The sequence below is a fragment of the Lepisma saccharinum genome, chromosome 6 (genome assembly GCF_977018435.1).
Source record: "Lepisma saccharinum chromosome 6, izLepSacc3.1, whole genome shotgun sequence".
Lineage (NCBI taxonomy): Eukaryota > Metazoa > Arthropoda > Insecta > Zygentoma > Lepismatidae > Lepisma > Lepisma saccharinum.
The window spans coordinates 23972318-23997056 of NC_139234.1; the positions used below are offsets into that span (position 1 = coordinate 23972318).

Consider the following 24739-nt stretch of genomic DNA (forward strand, 5'->3'; position numbering starts at 1 on the left):
GTAAAAATGAAGAAATGTGTCTCCGATATAACAAACATTTACCCAATAAAGTTAGAATTTTACTTTTGTAGAGTTTAAATCCAAAATATTATATTCCTTACTTCAGATCAGGTTCAAGCAAAAATTGTGTTATACCATAAGTCGACTATAGAAAGTAAGGTTTCGTACTGATAATTGTAGGATCTATGTACAAGTCCTGTTTCCAATGTTTAAACCGAAAATAAATATCTTTAGTCTGGTTTGTACTACTGATTTGTGAAGAATTTTTACGCTTTGTGATCAATTAAGATACTTGGTATGATTAAATATTATACCATTTAAGTAGTGGGAAAGTATATATTATAAACCCGAGAAAGTATGAACCCCCCTCAAGCAGATTTACCTACACTTAAAACAAGCTCAACATGCCCATATGAGCTTTTTGCTCAAGTGTGGAACCCTGTCTAATCCAAGATTTTTGTAAAAAATGCCCTCGGGAATTTCTCGGAAAGTATGAACCCCCTCAGATTGATTTGCCTACACTTATAAAAGGCACTTCTGTGAGATTGTTGTCCATAATCCTGTCAAAAATATGCCCCTCTTGATATTTTTTTTGGCCACACTTAAAACTAGGCCAAGATGCTTATAAGAGCCACCTACACACACACCCATACATATTTACTTCTGGTTTAAGTTCAATTGGATACCAGCTTCAATTTGTTTATCTAATATTAAAACAATGTAATATGCAGAGACCCTCTAGAATTGCTCCGTGACTCTCTCATTTCTTACATCATAAACATATGATTTTTCTCCTATGAGAATAACACTACATATGGTGTCATCAGGTAATGCCTCATGGAATTCACAGATAATTTTAATATTTGTTCTGTCATTCACCACAACTTGTTTCCTTTTTGAAGTGTTAATTACAAACATGGGCCTCTGTGCTTTGAATTCATCTGGTGTGTAATACATGTCAGTATTGCCAGTAGTGACCCTTTTGAAGGATGTAAATGCTTCATATAATTTAAGGAAATCATTCTTGGACATGTCTAAATTGTAATTTTCTCTAGGAAAAACCTCATTTCTGCCATTTTTAAGATATATGTTCTTGATGTTGCAGCTATCAAATTTACTTGATTTTTTTTTCTGATTGTTGTGTCTCCCAGTCTGAAACAATACCACTACAAAATCAGGCATGTCATATTGTATACTGGAGAATGAATTTGTAGCATCAAACTCATAATATGTACCAGATGCGGGCTTCTGTACACATTGATATGTATAAAATTGTAGAGGAATTTGTGGATTTTTTATTATATCTGCTTTGTATTTAAGAGCATAACTGGCTTCATACTCAACAACAGGGATTCTTAGCTCCATAGTCTGAATAATGCATTTGCCTGCATCTGGTAAGGTATTAGGCAGAGCTTCCCCTGTAGGGTTTATTGCACTGTACCTCATCAAAGCATTGTTATCATTTGCAGCTCTTCTAAATGTGATTCTTAAACCACCCTTCCACATAATATCTTTGTAATCTGAGAAGAATCCTGGCAATAGGCGCATGGGGAACAGCACTGTGTGGTTCTTAGATAATATCTTATCACCAGCCTCAAATCCACCTATTTTGTAGTATGAAGCCTCGGTTTTGGATAATTTTAATGTGGCCAAATCTGTGGAGGTAATGCCGGGATAATCCACTCTGTTTATAACAACGCCATGCTTTCTGATCTCAATTTCAGAGAATAGATGCGGCACAAAATTATCTACCAATCTTATATTTGAATTTGCCGGATAATCTGTACCATCGAGCTTTACAACATCAAATTTGATGTATAAATCTGCTCTGTGAGGGTGTATAAATCCATCCCCTACATCAAGATCAACCTCAATCTCTGTGTTGGGTTGATTTAAATTTGCAAATGTCCTCCTGTTTGGGGGGAATGATTGTAGCTCATAACTCTCAATATTTTCCATTTTCTTCTTGTGTGTATTTTTATTTAAATGTTAATCTCTATGATTGCAGTTGTTGTGGCTCCAGCAAAATCAACTAATTCTTCTTTTTCATTAGTGACCATCAATTCAATATTATCTATTCTATTATGACACACAGGAAAATATAATGTTGGGGATGGATTGTAGATGATTGGCTCCATGAATTCAGAATTAGGTTTGAATGTTGCAATGATGCCAGTTTGTTTGTGAGTGCCTATGCCATTTGATTTGGTGATCATACCCTCAGCCACATTACAGTGAATATTCAGAGTCTCTATGGCTAAGAATTTAGGTATATTCATAGCAGTGTGTTTAATAGCTGGTTCAAGTTTTGTGTTGTTCTCAAATCCCAACAGCTCTCCTATAGTAGCCAGATCCACTGTTTCTGTAGCAGATACAATTTCTACTCTGTGAGTGACAGAATTTTGAGTTAAAACTATACCTCTGGGTAATTGAGCATTTAGAGTGGAGAGATTATACTGCCCTGGAGTGATGACAATTTTTTGATCCCCTACTGCAATTGTATTGTTGTGGTGTGTAATATTGGGGATCAGGTACATGCCATAAAATGCCCTGAGAGCTATTGTTTTGGGATATACAATGTCATCATGCAATTTGAGTTTCAATATTGAATTTTGGCTGGTGAGATGGAATACCCCCATGATGTTTTAAATACCACAAGGCTTTTTGAAAATCTTCAATTGATGGTTTATTTATTTGAGACATATATCTAAGAACTGATAAACACAAATGTCCGCAATTAACATCTTTGAAGTTTTGAACACGGGCATTATTGTAATAAAGATTAGCTGAATTTAGATATTTTATTAAATTTTCAGGTGGAACACCTCCAAATGAATCAAACACAAATGCCTCATTTTTTAAATATTTAAGATAACAGATCCAGTGAGTGCCCTGATTTTTGTACTTATCCAAATTAACAATGCCACACTCTTTGTTGAGTGGTTGTTCTGGTAAAGAATCAGACATGTACACACCTCTAAAATGTTTGATGCCCAGTGGCTTGATTAAAGCTTCAATATCTTGGTTTGTAAGCGGCTCTTGTTTTTTTTAAACTTATTCATGGCTCTCTTAACACCTTTGCCTTGTTTCTCAATAGCCAGGTTATGGCGCTTCAATTCATCTAATTCTGCCCTGTTTTTCATGGCATCTATTACTGTTTTTGCTATTGCAGCTGATCCCCCAGCCAAGCTCCCCACAGCCCCGAGAGCAGCTAAGATGTCAGGGATGGTAAATATAAATCCCCCCACATGTGATTTTTTTCTTGATTGCTGTAATTTTTTTAATTGGGGGGTACTAAGTAACAATTTCATACCATGGCCTTTTGCAATACAAGAATTTTTTTTCTTGCGCTGCTTTTTGGTCAAAAGACTGTCAATAGTTTTAAGAGATTTGAGACCTGAATAAGGTATTTGATACATAACACCCTTGGCCTTCATTGTAGGTTTATTATATACATATTCACAACCCCCACCCCAGTTTTTGTTTGGTGCTCATAGCTATGGTGGTTCCCAATGCTGCTATTTTTTCACTTAAAGAAGCATCTTTGCTTACAAATCTGCCAAATGCAGCCTCTTCTAATTTCTTGTCTGCAACATGTCTCTTGTCAAGATCAGAATGTGTGTTGTATGCTATGTCATGGTCTCTACAAGCAGCATCTAGGGGATTAACACCAGGATCACCTCTGTTTAATCTATGATCCAGTTTTGTGCCTGGACCACAATACTGATAGCCTGGAATATGTAGTTCAAATGGCAGCTTGTTTATAATGTCATTAACAAGGCCCCGACCCTCAGAAATATTCCAAAATTTAGGTGGTAGAGTATTAATAATTTTTTATAAGATATCCAATCCCCTTAGTGTCATTCACTATAAAATTAGACAATTTTGTGCTTATCATGTCCATAATTCCAACCTTTTCATTGTAAAAATTGTTGTTGCCAGCATTTTCCTCCCCAGCTATCACCAATAACCTATCTACAAGTTTCCTGACATCATCAACCCACACAAATTCTTTAGGCAGGGTGTTGTATTGTTTGATTCCACTGCCAGTCTTGATTTGTGACCATATGGGCTTGATTAAATTGTTGTATTTTGCCCCACTGCTCGACTTGACTCTTTTTTGTGTGGGATCATTGTTCTGGTATAGAGCATCTGATTTTATTAATATTTCTTTGTAATATTCATAATCTTGATCTGTATAGCTGCCAGGCCTTTTCCTAGTCATCAGTTCCCACAATCCAGGTGTGCCGGGGTACTTAACAAAAGCACCTTTTTCTCCGAGACTAGATTCTGAATATACAATTATATCATCCCCCATAAATGTTACTCTGAAATTGCCAATTCTATGTATGATGCTACCATCAAGCTCTGTGTCAGCATATAAGCCAAAAACCTCATCTTTATTGTCTTTAGGTGTGTTTAAATATTTTTGAGCAAGAAGACCCAATTCAATGGGATCCTGAGTAGCTTCAATTCTTCTAGGAGCAACAGGACTAGGTGTATGAATACTGGAAAGTGGGGTGAATGGATAATCTAATATGTTCCTTGCAGCTACTGGTACAAGCTCTGTGATCAAATTTTGATTTTGCTCTGTAACAGTTTTGATATTTTTACTTAATTCACTAATAGCATCAATTACAGGCTGTTCTGTTTGTTTGTGTTTTTCATAAATTCCTCGGTTCTCTGATTTCCATCCCTTAAATCTTTTTACAAGATAATCTCTTAATTTAAGATCATCAATTATTGGCCTTTTCATGGTTATTTATTTATGTTTCAATGTCTAGAAAATTGTTGATTTTATTTCTGTATTTGCCACTATTGGGTGTTCTTGTCATATCAATTGTGACAAACCCATAACTGTCCTGGTTCCAGCACTTGCTGCAAATCTTAGAAAAATCATTGTAGCTCAGGTCCCCACCTACATATTCATCATGTATGTATTTGAGGTTGGTATGGTCTTGATGAAATACACATATAAAATTGCTGTTGTCCCGGATCAGCTGCTTGGGTATTTTTGAAAAAGTCTGTGCCAGGTAGAAGCAATCAATGTTTTTGTGCCGGCCCTGTGTAAAGAAATTTCTAACCTTGTTTTGATTATCCAATATAATATCATCAGACACAACAACAGAATTATCGAGGCATTCATGAAGTGGCTTAACATCTGGTTCAAAAGTGGCAGTATCCAATCCATCATATAGCCTCATGAGCTGCTGATATTTTAATTGTTCCAAGCTCTTAGAGAAGATATACAAGTGCCTGTTTTTCCAGTCTAACCAGTTGGGTGCCAATAAAAAATTATCAACCATTAGTGTAGTTTTACCACAAGCAGATGGCCCAACAATAAGACACCTAATATTATCAGGTAGCAATTTGCCATTTCTCTTATTCTGTTGTTCAGGTTCTGGCAGCCTCTTTATAACATCCCAGGTGCTCATATTATTATTTTGTTTGCATCGATCCAGCTGTGTTCTGGAAGTCCTAGCCATTTGACAAGTAACTTGTTGCCTTTTCTGCGGATGATTTTTTCTATGAGATATGTGTCAGGCTGTTTAGTTTTGCTGAGCTCTTGTTCATAGAACCTGCCTTTGAGAATTTCTCCTCGGTGATCCTTTATTATATATGTGTTAAGGGTCCCAGGTTTAACCTGAACCACTGTAAATAATTCAGTGCTCCAGTTTCTTGTAAAGCCTCTTTTGAATAAGTGCTTATATTTGCTTATTCTTACTTGATCACCCACCTTGTATTTGGCCTTTCTTGTTGTTGGCTGATATCTAGGATAATAAACAGTGCTGATCAATTTTTGCTCATCAGATGAAGTTACTTCAGAGGGTTTCATGTTGATTGTGGAATGGACCGAGTTGTTATATTTATGTAGAAGTTCTGGAAGAATATTAATCCATTTATAATTACCCTGCAGTGTAAATTGTTTATACATAAGATTTTTTAAGGTTCTGTTGAATCTCTCTACAATTGAGGCCTTGAGGTCACTGTAACTCGAATAATGTTTTATTGCCTGGCTTTTAATAAATTGTTGAAACACTGAATTATAAAATTCTTTGCCATTATCTGTTTGCAAATAGCGCGGGGATCTTCCACTCTGATTGATGATTGTCCTGATGGCTTCTGTAACACATTTTCCAGTCTTGGATTTGAGTGGCACAGCCCAGGCAAATTTTGAAAATGTGTCTATTACAGTGAGTAGATACTTGTAGCCCTTGTTGATTTTGTCTAAGTTTTTCAACTGCCCACTTGCCATTTCAATCAAGTCGCTCTGTCATAAATCATCTATGCTTTTTGTGACTACTGGGAGTCTCTTAAAATTATGTCTGGCCTGTCTGTGTAATTCATCAACAATAATTTGTCTAGACATAATATGTAAACAAAAATATTGCAACTATGGGGTGTTCAGCAGCTGAGACTGCAGGATTTTCTAAATATAATTTGTCCCCTATTTGTATTTTAAATACCAGAGAGCCATCATCTTCAGTATAGGCTGTTTCTAATGTATTGGGATCTGTAAAATCCTCCAATTCCACACTGGTGATTTTCACTTTGTTATCAGCATTTGTTATTGATAAGGTGGGGTAGTGGTGTGCCTGTGGTTGAAGCCAATATTTGATCTTGATTGGTCTCAATGTGCCCCCAACAAAAAATTGGTAATAAAATTGTGCAGGGGACAGCATATATATTTTGCCACCTGGTGTAAATGGAGAATCATATTCTTTGTTGGGGATGCTGTTATGTCCACTACAAGTTTTTTGTATTGTACAATTTCTTGAAGCTGGGTGGCAAAAACAGACAGAGCATTTGCTTGATTGGATTCCATGGTTCCTAGCTGCTGCTTGATATTAGCTACAATTTGTTGCAAATTTTCAACAATTGCCAATTTTGAATTTTGAGCTGTAAGATCATGGACCTGTCTTCTGATATCCTCAAATAGGGCATGCAATTCATTAATATGTTGATTGGTTGGTAGAGTGGCCACTGTCTGAGTGAGATGTTTGATCTCTGTCTGGATATTCTTGATATCTTCTGATTTCAATATCCTATTCACTGCCCTCTTAATATTTTTAAGTTCCTGTGATGTAGGAAGATTTGATACTGTATTTTGCAAAAATTCAAGTGCCAATTTCACATCATTTAATTCAGAAGCATGAGCCACATTTTGCATAGCATTTTGGAGCAGGGCTATATCTGCCTGAGAGGGTGTGGATTGTTGTAAAATTTCAAGTTTTGTTTGGATATCATCTATCAAGTGATGAAAATGAGATAGTTCAGATTCAGTGTTGAGGTTTTCAAGCTTTGTGATTTGTTGCTGGACACTGAAAAGGGTATCTACAATCCCAGGCAATCTGGATTCTAGTACATTTGCCAAATCATTTTGCACTGCTGCTATTGTACCTTCAAGATGGGTTATGGAACTTTGAATTTTTCCAAAATCTTCATATGTTTCAAGTTGCAGCTTAATATTTGCTTCACTCCGAGTTATTGCATTCAAAGCATCAGAAGATGGCAAATTGTTCATAAAATTTTCAAGTGTCTCAATTTTTTCTTTAACCTCGGCTATGGCATTGTTCAGAGGGTCCAGATTAGGTATTTGGAGTGACTGAATCTGTTCCTTTAGAGTGGAAATCACTAGATCAAAATCTTCTTGTGATTTTATGCTTTTGACAATTGTTTGGAGCTGTGCCTGGACATTATTTATCTGCTCTTCTAATTGTTGTTTCAATTCCTCAGAATTGTTAGCCTGGGTCTTAAATTTGGCTTGAAGAGCTGCTACAGCTTCTTCCAAACTTTGAAAATTATCCAATGTGGCCAAATCAGTATATTTTTGAAGCAGCAATTTGAGTTCAGAATCAATTTTAAGAAGAGGGTCCATGCATTGTGATTGCAAATTTGTAATTTCTAATTGAAGGCTGGCATTGAGAGTGGTTTGTAAAGCTTGTAAATCACTTCTTAATTTCTTGACTCTGACATCAAGCATCAGAATCTCATCACTGTGATCTTCATGTCTTGTATGGCCAAAAATATCATTAGGCATTTTGTTTAGTAGTTATTTATTATAGAGTATCTGATTCTTAATTCTATAAAAAAGGGTATAAGCTTGTCATAAGATCCAGGGACCTCAATATATAAGCAATCACCAGCAGAAACAGTATAAACAGTGCCAGAAACCATGTTTGAGTGCTTAATTCTGTAAATATTTCTCCCTACTGAAATTTTAACATCACCCTCAGGGGTTGTAATAAATTGTAATTGCCCACCTACAGGTAATTGGTAATGATTTAAATTATTGTTAAATATGTACAATATTTTGCCTGTTTTATCATCAATATCTGTAAGTATGCTATTCAGATGAATAATTAACAAGCCACTCAGTTTAGATATCATATCAGAAGAGGGTTGTGGGGTTGGCAGGTCCATAATAGCCTGTTTTTTGAACCCAAATAAGTTCATAGGCATGTTTATTTATTTCAAATCATGCTCTGTAATTGGGCATTGATTCCCACTTTTCAAATCACAATGACCCCATGGTAAAGTATGTATGCCACATGACAAAATACATCTCTTATCATCATGTGGGTCCAGAGCCACTTTTCTTACAATATTGCTAGTCAATAAGTGATCCACACTCTGAATTCTGGATTCTGATGTTTTGATTAAATTCTGGGATTTGAGGCAATTTTTATAATCTTCAAATTCAAGCTCTTTTTCCACAGTTACTTTGCCAATGCCCTTGGCCTTTTTGGCAACAGCACTACATGTTTTAAAACTGTACATCTTGGCACTTAACCCAGCAAATTCCACAATAACATCACCAAGTGTCTCATCTTTTAACTTGCCAGGCACCTTTTTGTTGTGGTGGTGTTGAATCTCTTTATGTTCACTGGTATCAAAATATTTAAACAATTCAGGCTGGGAAATATCTTGATAAACATCTTCTGTTTGAATATCAAGAACAAAACTATCCGTGTCCATGTACATCAATTTTACACGATCCTTATAAAAAGGTTTCAACACATCATAATACAATATTAACATATGTAATTTGGCCAATTCCAATATTGCAGCCCCTACATAAATAGGTTTATCAAACTTAATTTTTGTTTTTTTCATGTTGAAAAGTGCCATATTTTCATCATAAGTTCTTCTATAATTGAAATTAGGCTTTGCAACCAATTTTTTGCTGAGGCTGGGGTCAGTAATTATTTTAACATCGGTATGTTTTCTGACATTTTCAATTGTTTTGCCATATACAGAATTGACCATCAATTTAAACAAGGCCTTATCAAATTGGCTCTTTGCAGATGTTCGAAGCTCCGTGTTTGTATTAATATATGATTTCAACCATTTTGAGTGCCTGAACCTTAAGACTTTGCCAAGTTTGGTCACTTGAACACCATGTTTCATCAGGAACTGGAGGTTTTTGTAATATATGACATAGCCTTGTTTTGGCTCCAGTGTCATCATGAGCTTCTTCTGTTTAGAGCCAGGTGAGCACTGAACCTCGGGAATTGGGGGCAGATCAGAAAATTTGTTATGTAAATCATCAGGAATTGTCAGATCAACCTCTAAGAAGAGGCCATAGTTACTGTCATCAAAATTCTTAAGATTCTCAATATTAAAATCTTCGACCCATTCAAGCCCTGCATATGGCAGTTTTTGCATCATGGCAGAACCATAGAGGCTGTTTGCATCTACATACAGTATATAATTTGATGGCAATTCTGGATTATAATCAGGCATATATTTGTTATTTGCTCTGGCATATCTCTGAGAACATTGCACCATGCCTCCTCTTATTGATTGATTGATTGATTTAGTTTATTTTACTTCGCGTTTTGTGCCTCTTGGCTAATTTGCGAAGATGGGGATGAGTGATGGAATGATGAAATTGATGAATGGACATTCACAACCAACCAAGCCCGACCAGGATTCGAACCCGGGACCCTTGGCGTCGCAGCGCGATGTGCTAACCACTCGGCCACAGGGTCGGGCACCTCCTCTTATATCTCGCTCCATAAACAAGTACATATTTTGATCTGGGATCAAATCCAATTTCTTTTAGTGTTCAAAAACATTGAAGACCATGCTAGGCCCGGGGCACTGTAAAAATACACTGGGTCCAGTTCATAATTTTGCATAGAAGATTTTCTGAATGCCTGCATTATATCAGCTAAGAGGGTCACATCAAGTTTCAAATAAGCCATGTGATAATCACCAAATGTCTGGCATTTTAAATTGTTCCACATCAATTGGGCATGGTGATAATCATCATCAGTAATTCCAGATCCTCTGATTTTGCTGTAAAACTCTTCTTGTGGTGGCAGGGAACACTCATCAAATTTAGAAAAATCTGTAACATAATCATATGGATATACACCCTTCCGCCTAATTAATTTCAGGTCCTGATTTGGAAACAAGGCACATGTAATTTTGAATTGATCATCAGATAATTGAGTGGCCAGTGTGGCCAGGCTAGCAGATAAAATTCTGTAAGAATCAAGAAATCTTATGTGAATAGGAACACCATTAACTTTAATTATTTTGCTAATAGATATATATTTTTCATCATTTTCAGCTAAAATATTTAAATTCTGCTTGTCAAACCCCTCATATCTGATCAGATGATGAAAATCATAATTGGATGCTCCATGGCAAAATATGGGGATAAATTTTGGTCTCTTGATCTTAATATTACAGCTATTACACAGGGCCTGTTTATATCGACCATCTGTATGAGAATGGTGTTTCACCTTGATATTTGTATCTGAAAATTCAGAATCACATACCGGGCATTTTTCTGCATTGTTGAAATCCTCAATCTGTTTCTCTGTTAAAGGCAACATGGGTTTTGATTTTAATAAGATGTTAGATGCTATGTCACGGCACTCATTTTCTATTCTATGTGCAAATATTTTGATGGCATCTGGCCCCATGTATGAATCTTTTTTACTAACAACACCATCCTGTACAACCACATAATAAAAACTGGAAGGTTCATGTAGCTGGTATGGTGTAATTGAAGATTCTTCAGGATCTGGATTGCAGAATTCAAGAGGTTTGAGGTTTGATTCAAAATCACAGATTATATATGCTGGGTGTTCCAACAAGGCTTCAAACTTTTTGAATTTGCAATTTTCACTTGGATTAGGCATCACCATATGAACAGGTTTATGATTTTTACAGTATTTTAAATGCTCAATTAACTTATTTTTTGCAATTTCTGCATTCACTTTACAAACCCCTTTTATTATTTTTTTACCATCAAATACACATAAACATCTTCTGCACAACTTGAATATTATATTGGATTTGTCTAGTTGTGTTCTCACTAAAGCTTCAAGATTATGTATCAGAGTGTAATGATATTTGCCATCCTCTTCAATTAAGAGCAGATCAATCGGTACAGCAGAATCATCATCAAATGTACTGATTCTGAGAGGTTCTATCAAGCAATTGCCAGTGGAGCAAATAAATACATTAATAGATAATTGTTTGCCATTGATATCCCGGGCCTTTTTTTCAAATTTATCAATATTCTGTACAGACATTGGATATTCTAAACCCTTCATTGCATCGTCAAAATCATGTTCATGTTGTTTGTAATAATTTATTCTTTCAGGATGCCTTACAACTGGAAACAAAGCAGCTAATATACACCACAAAAAGCATTTCTGGTCGGTATTTTTTATATTAACCACGGCTGTTTTGTTTTTAATATTGGCAGGTAATGGCAGATATGTAGATCCTTGTAATGGGTAGAATTCAGAAATATTAACATATAACTTGTGTGGAGATCCGCATAGGCTCCATCCAGACTCTTTTGCTGCAAATTCAGAGTGTTTAATATTCAATTGATCCATCAAACTGCTTATTATTTTGTCTGAATTTGCATTTGAATATACCGGTACAGTTTCTGTTTTGTGGGGCTGTGTAAATTTTGTGCCATTTGGCTTCTTATATTGTGTATACAATTTGAGGGACAGCTTATAAGAGCCATTTTGTGCATTAAGAATTGCCTGCAGATCAGAATTTATACTGTTCAAAAAATTCTCAATGCCACATCTTGGCTCTGATACAAACCGATAATCCCTAAGTTGGGCATTAAAACTGCTATGGATGGGTTCATAGCGTGGCTGCTTTGCAGGTCCAGCATTAACAGGTGCTTCATGCTTTCTTTTCAGACCAGATGTGGATGGTTGTGGGGGCAATATTGATGACTGTACAGAACAAGTACCTTTATGTTTATATGTGAAATATTCCATGCTATATTTTCTATGGCATTTGGGGCATATTTTTGTGGGTGTTCTGCATTTGTCTGGATTACAAATCTTTTGGTGCTTAGCCCAATTGGGGCTAGATATATTCTTATTGCATTGATTACAATATTTTTGATTTGGCATTTTTGTTGTTGTTTATTATATACAATTTCTTGGGATTCAAATCAAAATTCTATGCTGGATAAAAATATCAGTTGGGTTCAGCACTGTGCTTTGTGTGTGTGTGTGTGTATATATATGTGTGTGTGTGTGTGTGTGTGTGTTAATATTTTTTGGCTTTGGTATTTATATAAAATTTCTTGGGAATCAAATCAAAATTCTATGCTTAATAAAAAATATCAGTTGGGTTCAGTGCAGACAAAAAAACTGCATAGCTCTATGTCAATTAGTTCTTGAGATATTGTATTTAGGAACCACTTTGGCGGGAATAGAACTGCCCGGGCGGGGAGTATTAATCCCACAGCTCCGCGGCGCGGGAATCTGAGAAACTGCCCCGAGTATTGATCCCACAGCTCCGCGGCAGGAATAGAACTGCCCAGGCGGGGAGTATTGATCCCACAGCTCCGCGGCGCGGGAATCTGAGAAACTGCCCCGAGTATTGATCCCTGCAGAGGAACTGGCCGTGCCGCAGCTCCGCGGCGCGGGAATCTGAGAAACTGCCCCGAGTATTGATCCCTGCAGAGGAACTGGCCGTGCCGCAGCTCCGCGGCGCGGGAATCTGAGAAACTGCCCCGAGTATTGATCCCTGCAGAGGAACTGCCCGTGCCGCAGCTCCGCGGCGCGGGAATCTGAGAAACTGCCCCGAGTATTGATCCCTGCAGAGGAACTGCCCGTGCCGCAGCTCCGCGGCGCGGGAATCTGAGAAACTGCCCCGAGTATTGATCCCTGCAGAGGAACTGCCCGTGCCGCAGGTTTTTTCCCCCCCTTTCCCCCTTTTTTGTCAAAAATTTGGCTTTTATTGTATTAGTGTATATTGTTTCTATGACCTTACTTGGGTTATTCCGCCAAATTATATGCTTCAAGTCTCCTATACTTTGGTGGAGCCTGTTCAGGTTCTGCCCCACACTTGTGGGTTCCACTGCCGATCCAGCAATAGTGAAGAATCTGCACTGTGCCCTGGCTTATATAGATTTACAGAGCCAATAGGAGCCCTGCTTATTTAAACCAATCAGAAAACACCACATCATCACATTATGTCATAAGCAATTAATCAGAAAACAACACTTATTGCATAATATTACACAACATGATGCAATAGAAGTGTGCCGGGAAGTAAATATGTATGGATGTGGGTGTGGGTGGGTGGGGGTGGGGGTGGGTAGGGGTGGGTGGGGTGGGTGTGGGTGGGTGTGGGTGGGGGTGGGTGGGGGTGGGGGTGCATCTTGGCTTAGTTTTAAGTGCTGTGTTCAAAATAAATATATAGTGGCTGGTAGCTATATCCAAGCCCTATTATAATTTTTGTTTCTCTATTCTGTCACTAATTTTGATCCTAGGATAATTATATTTATGGGGGTGACTCTGCATGGCTCCCAGAGCAACATACTGAAATTTTGAAAAAATCGATTATTTTATTTTTGCAATTTTCACTAGTTTTGATCCTAGGCCAATTATATTCCTGGGGGTGACTCTGCATGGCCCCCAGAGCAACATACTCAAATTTTGAAAAAATCGATAATTTTTTGAATTTTGATTATCTCTGGAACCATGAATCCTAGAGACATGGGGTTTGTTGCTTTGGCCTGGACATGGCAAGATGCAACTTTTTGATCTCTATAATTTTTCAAAAATCTCTTGCTGTTCTCTAGATCTTAAATAACTTGCCTATTTTTCAAGATAGGAGCATGGGGGTTGCATATTTGAAGTTTAGAGGCTGTTTAGAAGTTTTTTGAAAAAATCGATAATTTTTTGAATTTGAGATTTTTCAAAAACTATCAGTACTGGAGACTTGAAATTTTGTAGGAATATTCTAGACATGATTCTCTACATTTCTTGTCTCTATAATTTTCCTGATATATGCAATATTTAAGCTGTAAATACCTAATTTTTATAAATAGAATTTTCTGAAAAATGCAATATTAACAAAATTGTTAATATTTTGAAATCTATACCTGCTAGGGCACTATATCAGTCACTATACTTTAAGATATGATAAGATATAAAAAAAACATATTTTTAACAAATTTATGGACAACAATCTCACAGAAGTGCCTTTTATAAGTGTAGGCAAATCAATCTGAGGGGGTTCATACTTTCCGAGAAATTCCCGAGGGCATTTTTTACAAAAATCTTGGATTAGACAGGGTTCCACACTTGAGCAAAAAGCTCATATGGGCATGTTGAGCTTGTTTTAAGTGTAGGTAAATCTGCTTGAGGGGGGTTCATACTTTCTCGGGTTTATAATATATACTTTCCCACTACTCATTTAAGCAAATTTCAGTCGAGCAGCTAATCGCTATCAGTGTACCGACAGCCGACATCTTGAAAAGAGTCCGCCATTTTTTATTCAATATATCTTAAGAGCTAACAATGTCCGGTTTTCGCCAAAATATTCCAAAATGTGCATACGTTCATGATAAAATGATCAAGTTAATCTTTGCAATCAGAGAATATTTACTTTTGTTAGAAAACAGCTTTCAAAAATTATTTTGTTAGTATTTTTCAAAGAATGTTTGCCAGTTTAAGGTGTACAAAAAATATTTTTTTTAGTTACCTAATTTTGAACGAATTTATGTTATTTTGGTGGTGCTGCATCAAAAAAGAACTACAGTTTTGCCAATTAGGCTCTTGATCTTAAGATACTTGATATCCTTCGATTTTCAGTTTATTTCAATAAGAGATGTAGGTGTTGACATGAAATAGAGTCTAGAAATATTTCTCTAGTCCATCCATTGCACAGAATATATTTATTAAAAGTTCGTTTTTCTTTATTTGTTTTATTTTTTACTTTATTTTTACTATTGTTAAGGGGAACGAAACATGAGTTCTTCACGAGCAGGCCGCGTAAATGATCCTGATGGATTGTGCTGCATTTGTAAGGAATATTCTGTGCAGAAACATACAAAAACATCACTGACTTTGTAAAGGAAGCATAGCTTGCATATTGAAGTAGTTTGTTACGTCTTGGATAAAGGTGGCGAGTGTTTCATTACATCTAAAGATCCTTTCATGGGCTGAGTATTGAGAAACTAAAAACGGGTATCTTTGATGGGCCTCAAACTCGTAAACTAATTAATGATTCAAATCTTGCTACGCCCCTTGTGGGTACGTACTTACATGTTATTTACCACGGCTACAGATATCTTAATCTCAGGGGATAGGTTCTTTGTTTGAGAATTCCAAATAAGAAAGCGTTTTATAGCCAAGAGGATATAGTTAAATGCGGATCTATATTCTGAGAACTATACAAAATACAGAGAAAAATATATAGCGACATTGAAATATATTGAAAATTTACATCGGTTACATTCTTCTTGAAAGGAAATCTTCTTCTTTCTCTTCGTAATTATGGAAAGGCTTCTTCTTCTTCTCTCTCTTGATTATAGAATAGGCTTCTTCTTCTTTGATTATGGAAAAGGCTTCTTCTTCTTTTCTTCTTTTTATTATGGAAATAAGCTTTTTCTTTAATTATGGAAACGGCTTCTTCTTCTTTTCTTTTTTGATTATGGAAAAGGCTTCTTCTTTTATTATTTCTTCTATATACAAGAAAATCTAGTAGCGTCGTCTCGCTTCCTTTTCTTTATGCCTTATATATGTTTTCTTTCCTTCCCTGGCAATTCCCCAGCAACCAAGCTATACTTATATAAAGGAGTAGGGTCGGCTAAACTGACACTAGCGCCACCTCCTATGTAACGACCAAAAGGGGATAACCAGGATCGCTAATAAAAAGCGCTGCCAATGGCCCAGTGCGACTAAAAAGAAGCGCAACCGTAAAGTGCTTCGGGGCGTCTAATTGACCACAGCGCCACCGGGGAACGGACAAATGCAAAAGCTGACGATGTTCTCCTCGTCAGAGAATCAAAAAGAAATTGAGATGAGATTCTGAATTCATTTGCTCGCTTAATGACTTTCCTAAACGTTTCGTATGCGGCCATATTCTTAATTCTTTTAATTTACTATACACATCATTCTATTTCCTTCTTTTATAGTATTTGAACTCTTCATTTATGTGTTTCTCAATTTACTATAATATATATAATCCATCTTCTCCGCTCCTAGTTTGTACAATGAGCTCTGCTCTTCTTTATATGGCGTGCTGCCATCTATCGTCGATTCCGAGAAACCATTCCTCCTTGCAACCTTCATTGTGTCGTGTGAAACTGGCACGTGACAATCTCTCAAATTTTAAGAATGATATTGAAGCTTCTACATGATTCAGTAATGTCTCAGTTGTCAAGTACTTCTTCAGCAATCACAAACACGAAAACTATGACGAACTGGTGCAAAACTTGCTCACAAACTTCAAATATTTTGGTATTAACATGAGCATAAAGATAAATTTCCTCCAAATTTACTTTGACAGTTTTTCAGATAATCTTGGTGGTTGTAATGAAAAACAAGGGGAAAGGTCCCACCAAGATATAAAGGAGATGATGGAGGAAATATTTCAAAGCAGATGGGTCAGATACGAGATAGCAGATTAGTGGTGGAGATTAGGTGTGGTGTGTAGGACATTTCCTACCATTTTTGCCTCCGTACTATGGCCTCTTAATGATAAGCCATGTCTACTAAGGGAGACTAAAGTGTCCTTGCACCTGCCCCCTCCCCGTTTTGGTATCACACAAAAAAAAATCTAAAACGACATTTTTCTCATCATTACGAGTGATTAACAATAAAATTCCATGCTTCTTTATGTATTTAAAGGACAGCCATTACTCAAAAACTAAAGCCAATATAGAAAACTGATATCGGTAAATTTCTTGTATCGGACAAACGGATTTCTTCAAATTTACAGGAGAAATTACTTACCGAATGCAGTTTCTTTATACTTGCGGAAGTTCGGGGAAGTGTTTTCTCGCATCGTTCATTGAATTTTGCCGGTAAACCATCTATTTTTCGATATAAATGTGTGACCGATGCACGACAGCTCTTGCATCCATTTACTTCCAGGTGGATGTAGCCTGTGTGTGATGACGTAATCACGGTCAATCCCGGTCAGTGTTTCCAAACACGTGTTTTTGTAACTGAAGAAGGTACGTTTCCGCAAATGGTTTGTGGGGCTATGTGTCAATGGTTCGTGGGGCTATGCGAGAATGGTGTGTGGGGCTACATTTTTTTTTCGAAACCAATTTTTAACTATTGTAACCTATACGTGACCCTACCTAACCGGAAATGGTTCGTCGGGCTATGCGTCAATGGTTTGTGGGGCTACGTAGGTATTTTTGGGTGCAGTGGGGTGGAAACACTGCATGCCGAGTACGCTAGTGAAACTGTGACCGCCATTTTGCGTGTTACCGAAGGCAAAAAGAAACGAAGAAAACTTACTCGATATGTCGCAAATGGAGCTTATTTCCGTGAAATAAGCGAAATGCCACCTTCAGCAATGTTTCTCAATGCAGAATACGTAAGTACGAATATTCAAATTAAATGAACTAGCAAATTTCAACCGTTTGTCCGATACATGAAATTTACCCTGATATATTCGAAATCACAATGACAAAGATACCCTAAAATGACTCTAATTTCGTTAGCAATAAAAAGTGTGTTTACCAGTGTAATCATTCAAAGTAAAAAATAATATTTTTCGTGTAGAAAGTTCAAAACAGTCTGGAGATTTATTTTAACTTTGAGGTCAATACATTAAACCAGGAGAAGTTTCCTTGATTCCGGTTTTGAATCTATGAAACTACACTCTATATTTGTCTTTATTTAATCTAGAGTTAATTGGAAGAACGCCTTGGCATAAGCGTTGTAAGAGATTTATTCTGAACGCTCAGTAATTGTTGTTTATTCAGAATCAAATTTCGGAAATACATGGAAATAGTGCAGTACATCAATACCTTCTATCACATTATTTGTTTATTTTCAGACGTCTATTACAGTGGCTAACTTTCTCTACCATCTAGCGAGAAGTCCTGACAAGCAAGAAATTTTGTATGAAGAAATTACGAGGATTGCTCCTTCTAAGGAAGCAGCCATTTTGGCAGAAAATTTGGAAGACATGAAGTACCTCAAGGCCTGCTTTAAGGAAGTCATGAGGTAAGTTCGACACGAATGTTGATTTGTTTCTTGATATATTTCATGCAAAGTTATCCAATCTCTTGTTATTATTTATTTATTATTTAGTTTTAAATTTATATACAAACTCACCACATATTCAGGGAATATTTATGTTTATCTTATTTTATGCCGCTTTTCTTTCCGTTTTGGTTAATCGCGACGACAAAGATGACTTGATATAAGGAAATTGAACACTCAAAGAGCACTCATGGTGATTTCAGAAGGAAGTGGGATATTTATTTATTTATTATTACCTTCAACAGAGGTATATCCTCCAATTACAGAAGGCGTACATCATAATAATTATACTAATTACAAAATTACAATACAACTACAATTACAATAGATACATATGCAATGCAGTAACAAATTGTATTCATTACATAAAACACACAGAACAGTTTATAAATAAAATAAAGAAAAAATAATAATCATATAATCTTGAGTATAAATACATACAGTTATTATATATTAACTATCACATATTCGAACTATCAGAATTGACTCGAATGTGTTCTTGTAAGTCAAAAATGGCATTGAACAATCTATGGAATTATTATTAATCATAATTTCATTATACATATCACAAATTCTATTAATCGGACAGCTCTTAAATTTTTGTTTTTTTGCAATTTTAGGGATGAAAATATTTCTGCAACGTAAATTATTCTTCCTTATATTAAACTGAAGTTGTCCAAGAAATAAACTATTATCTAATATGCCGTTTACTGTTTTGTACAGGAACAATTGATCTGACAATTTTCGCCTATTGCTAAGAATTTCGAAATTGAATTCCTGAAGTAGGTCTTTGTAGGGCGTTGTCATTTGTTCTGGTCTATTATATTTTTAAAAAGATATGACATAATAATGCACAAATAATAATAAATATCAGGTAATTCTATTTCCTACTCTTCTAGTCCTGGAGAGAAGAGGACACGCATCAGAGAGTAACGTTTGTACAGTCGCTTGCAAAAAAAATGGAACACCTAGATCTTGAAATTCTCGCTTCCTTGAAAGGCGTTGTGTGTGTGTTGCCTAATTCTAAGGCGATAAGTGGTTTTAATAGCGAATTTTCAATGGCAACTTTTACCAACGCGAATATCTAGGTGTTCCATTTATATTGACGGTGACTGTACAAAATCTTCTAAAGGGATGATTGAAATTTTTTACTTTTTAGAATTTCAAATTTTGAAGTTTCTGTGAATATTGTTCTATTAATAGTTATGACCTAATTGAGACATTTATCAACATGTAGCATCGAAATTACCATAAATCTAGCCTTTGTGATATTTTTAAGGGCATGTCGTGAAAATTGAGGGGAGTATGTTAAAGGGAAAACAAAAAGCATCCACCTTATCCCTGCTGCCTGAAAACCTTTGTTTGCTTTCTATTTCTACTTCTTTGGTTAATCGCAACGATGAGGATGAACGAAGAAATTATGGAAATGGATATGTAGAACAGCTACTTAAACAAAAAGAAAAGTTTTGTTGTTAATCTTGTTTCAGAACACATGTTATGAAATATGAAATGTTTATATTTCTGTTTGGTCTCTTCCAGGGTGTCTCCGGTAGTAATAGGCAGTGGGCGAACAATGGTAAATGATATTGTTATAGGAAACTACAGAATTCCAAAAGGGGTAAGTTAGAAGCATTATTTTTAAAGCGAAATCTATTTTGTTGTGAAGTAAACATTTGCTCAAGTCATTTTATGCTCAGATAGGTTAATCGTGGCTGGGCCTATAGTTTAAAGTGCGATTGAAACCACTTCCCGTAGCCTTCCCCAAGGATTGAACTCAGGACCCTTTGATTACCAAGCTACATTGTGTATCAATTCATTTGTGATATGATATTCTTTACGATACCTATATCTTATCTTAATTTTTGTGGTAAATAAGGTATTTTTGTGGAATATATAAACATTAATGTGTTATAGAATTCGTTACAAATTTGTGACAACGCTTGGAGTATTTTTCTATGTTCATCATGATGCTCTAAACTACTTAATTACAATGCCTACATGATGCAGCGACAAGTATACTATAGAAAACTTTTGGTACTTTTATAAAGTTTAAGGATTTCGAAGAATGTTTAAAATTTATACTGATTTAAACAATCTTGTCTTGTTTGTTTTAACAGACAATGGTTTCACTGCCTTTTATGATATTGAGCCAGATGGAAGAATATTTTCCGGAAGCCAAGAAGTTTATTCCAGAGAGGTGGCTCAAGTCCAGAGACAGAGAATCTTCTGGAGCTCCTGGAAGCTGCTCTGTCAGTGCAGAAAAGACGCACCCGTTCGTTTCCTTGCCGTTTGGTTTTGGGCCCAGGATGTGCATCGGTCGTCGGTTTGCAGAGTTGGAAGTTATGACACTTATTGCAAAGGTCAGTAACTAACTTTCTTGGTATGTGCATAACCATGTACAGTTCTGCAATTCTATCTCGTGGCCGGAATTTAGCTTCTGAGAAGTTCCGGGATTTTCCTTTCTGCGTAGTCCCACTTCCCAAGGGGAACCGAGATTTCTTTTCCTGCGGAGTCCTACTTGCGAGGGTTCAAGGATTTTCCCCTTCCTATAGAGCCCTACTTGCGAGGAGTCTGGGATGTCCTATGTTCTGGAGTCCTACTTACTAGGAGTACAGGGATTTCCCTTCTTGCGGAGTTCTACTTGAGAGGGGTCCAGCATTTCCCTTCCGGCGGAGTCCTACCTGCGAGGGATCCACGATTTTCTATGTTGCTAAGTCCTACTTACAAGGGGTACCGGGATATACTTTACTGCGGAGTTCGACTTGGGAGGGGTACAGGATTTCCCTTGCTGTGGAGTCCTACTTGCGAGGGATCCGCGATTTCCTATGTTGCGGAGTCCTACTTAGGCGAGGGGTACAGGGATTTCCCTTCTTGCGGAGTTCTACTTGAGAGGGGTCCAGCATTTCCCTTCCGGCGGAGTCCTACCTGCGAGGGATCCACGATTTTCTATGTTGCTAAGTCCTACTTACAAGGGGTACCGGGATATACTTTACTGCGGAGTTCGACTTGGGAGGGGTACAGGATTTCCCTTGCTGTGGAGTCCTACTTGCGAGGGATCCGCCTCGGGGTTTCCTTTGTTATTGAGGCCCGCTTGTGAGGGATTCCGAGATTTCTATTAATTTTTTTGTGGCAGCGTCTGTTGAATCTTCCTTGAGATCATCTCTTCTCTCTCTATATAAATGGATGTATGTGTGTATATGTGTGTGTTTGTTTGTTCAGCAATAACTCTCGAACGCCTTGAGCAATTTCAACCAAACTTGGTACACGTATCACTTGCAATCTCGAAAGAAATACTGTAGGGGTAAGACACCCCCGGCACCCCTAGAGGTGGTGGTGGAAAGAGGACATAAAATAGCATTCAGTTCCGTGGCATTTTTGTGTCATATCCTGCAAGTTATGCTTCCTGGAACAGAGCACGGCGAAGTTGGTTGCCTACACAGAAGGTGCGATATTGCTATTCTCGAGCAATTTCAACACTTATCACTTGCAATCTAGAAAGAAATACTGTGGGGGTACGACACCTCTGGCACCCATAGGTGTGGGGTGGGAAGGGGTGACATGTAAAAATAATCGAAAACGACCGATATTAGTGTGGAATCCATAGTTTTAGAGGTCGCTGAGATGAATAGTGACACTCCCAATGCCGTTCAATTTATTTATTCTTGCTCCTTGAGGAGAAACTTAAAATGTTGTTTATAATCAAGTTTTCAGTTAAATTAATATTATAGTGAATTTGTAAAAGATTTTACTTTATAATTTGTATAGTGTACTTATCCTTTTAAATACCTGTAAATAAAATTAGTTACGTTTTACACTATAGTTAGAATTTATTATTTTCCTGTCTAATACAAGATTTGGATAAATAAATACCCGGGCAACGCCGGGCAATCAGATAGTTGTCTATAAAGGGCGGATTAATGGAGGATGTGTGAAACTATAGTTTCACATTATTAATTGAACTGAATTATTGGAGACAACAAAAATGCAATTATAAAAACAAAATTATTGTCAGCGATGATAAATGTAATTTGATTGTCATATACATTTCATTGCGTACATTCCTCTATATTTTATTTCTTCACAACACCATTTGCTTGAGAAGGAATATACGGCGTAAATAGGAATATTTTCACTCAAATGCACTAATCTTTCAGAATAGCTTTCAGCATTGTGTCTTTCCTGCGGTTTACATTGTTTACGTGGAATATGTAAGCTTAAACTATAACGTGTAGATTATTTGTAAATCCGGATTCATTGTAAAAACTGTGTAAATGACCGCTTCAGATGTGACTCAAGTCTTCAAGCATCCAAAATTTTACAGTTTACATATTTTAATGTTACATGAACAATATACTTATTGTGGCTATAACGTCTGTTTTCAGTTGATGCAACATTTCAAGGTGGAGTATCAGTATGGAGAGATGACTTACACTCACAGAACCGTCAACAAACCTACCAAACCGCTCAAGTTTCGTTTCCTGGAAAGAACATAGAAAATGGTGAAGCAACAAAAAGCTGAAGGAACATTGTATTGAAGAGCTGAGGCGATACTTCTGTCAAAATGTACGGGTATTTTCCATTCGTATGCAGTTATATGAATGGACGGAAAACAAAATGCCAATTGACAATCATAGATGGCTCTATTGTCTTAAATACACTCTGATACTTTTTCCCCTGTAAAAGTCTTGAATTCTCTTGGAACAATGACAGATCAGATGTCGTAATTTTATACCATTAATTCAAATTGATTCCTTTTCGTATTTGAAATGCAATGATATAAAAGTAATGGTAAAAATTTCATAGCCGGGAAATGGATTTGTTGAAATTTACAGGAGAAAGTACTTACAGAATTGAGTTTCTGTGTAATTTCGGAAGTTAGTAGAAGTGTTTTCTCGCATTTTTCAATGTATTTGGCCTCTAAATCATGTATTTTTCTGTAATAATGTCCGTTCGATGCACGAAAGCTGTTGCTTGCATTTCCATCCATGTACTTGAACCGGATGTTGCGAGCATCTGATGACGTAATCCCCCGGTAAGTGTTTCCAAACACACAGTTCTTTCACTATATTGCCCAACCTAAAGCAACCTAACCTAACCTTGCCGTGATGGTGCGTGGGGCTATCGTGCATGGTTTTTGGGGGCTATTCGTGGATGGTTATACGATCCAGAATGGTTTTTGGGCTATGCGTGAATGGTTTTTGGGGCTATTCGTGGATGGTCATACTATCCCGAATGGTTTTTGGGGCTATGCGTGAATGGTTTTTGGGGCTATGCGGGAATTTTTCTGTTAAGAAGTTTGAAACACTGCTTTGCCGTTTGAAACACAACGCTAGTCAAGATTTGCCCGCCATTTTGCGTGTTCAGGAAGCGAGAAAAGAACGAACAATAATTACTCGATATGTCGACAATAGATACTAATTTCGTTGAAAAATCTTCCGCAATTCAGAATAGGTAAATACGAATGTCAACAATTACAGAATAAACGAGTTACAGGCATTTCCCGGCTTTGATAGTTTTACCAAAGTAATTTCTCTACTTCTCGTATTGTTTCATTAGTGTGAATGAACTACATGTGTCTAAACCTCGATGATCCTACCAACCTGAACGCTTTGGTACGATTCTTCGCGTTCGTTGAAAATTTCACTTTTTCAGTTAGGTGCACTCAACCCCGACCAATGGAGAGAGGACTTTGAATGTGTACCTGTGTGCATTTACGCTGATAGTGAGTGGATGTCTAATTGTTATTCTGTGTATGTTTGAAGTAATGCTTACTATTGTTACAATGCGATAAATTCGAACCTCTCTCAGCCTGATAGAAGTTGGAACAAGAACAGCCGTTAAGGGTAAACTACGTATTTAGTAACAGTAGATTAACTTCCAGAGTAGTGGCGAAACGCTACAAATTCCAGGTTCTTGTCATGAAAGAATAGTCCTGTTAATCTGTTATTTATTAAATAAAAAACAACTTAAAATATTTGTATCCAACCACCCTTGGAAGTTGGTTAGGCAATAATGTCCCATGCTTTCAAAGCATGCCGAAAAAAAACCTTGAATTTTTTTGCCGCTCATATTCTGTTATTACTACGTATTCTTTCAAAATTAAGAGAATTATTTCGCCCTACTGCCGTGAATTTCGAATACATAAGTTAAGGGAGAAGGAGGAATCCGCATGGTCCAATCATTAGGGCTTCAGACTACCACGTGGGGAACCCGGTTCGATT

The 24739-nt window shown here is 36.8% G+C and overlaps 1 protein-coding gene across 1 annotated transcript in view; it reads left to right on the forward strand.

The window, feature by feature from the left end:
* LOC145989274 (putative cytochrome P450 301a1, mitochondrial) overlaps positions 1-24448 on the forward strand; it is a 54426-nt gene extending 29978 nt beyond the window's left edge. Inside the window, exons 8-11 of the mRNA XM_083124601.1 lie at positions 18310-18479; positions 20058-20136; positions 20636-20878; positions 22901-24448. Of these exons, the coding sequence (XP_082980727.1) occupies positions 18310-18479; positions 20058-20136; positions 20636-20878; positions 22901-23011 (603 nt within the window). The 3' untranslated portion in view covers positions 23012-24448. The remainder of the gene's footprint in view (positions 1-18309; positions 18480-20057; positions 20137-20635; positions 20879-22900) is intronic.
* Positions 24449-24739: the final 291 nt, after the last annotated feature.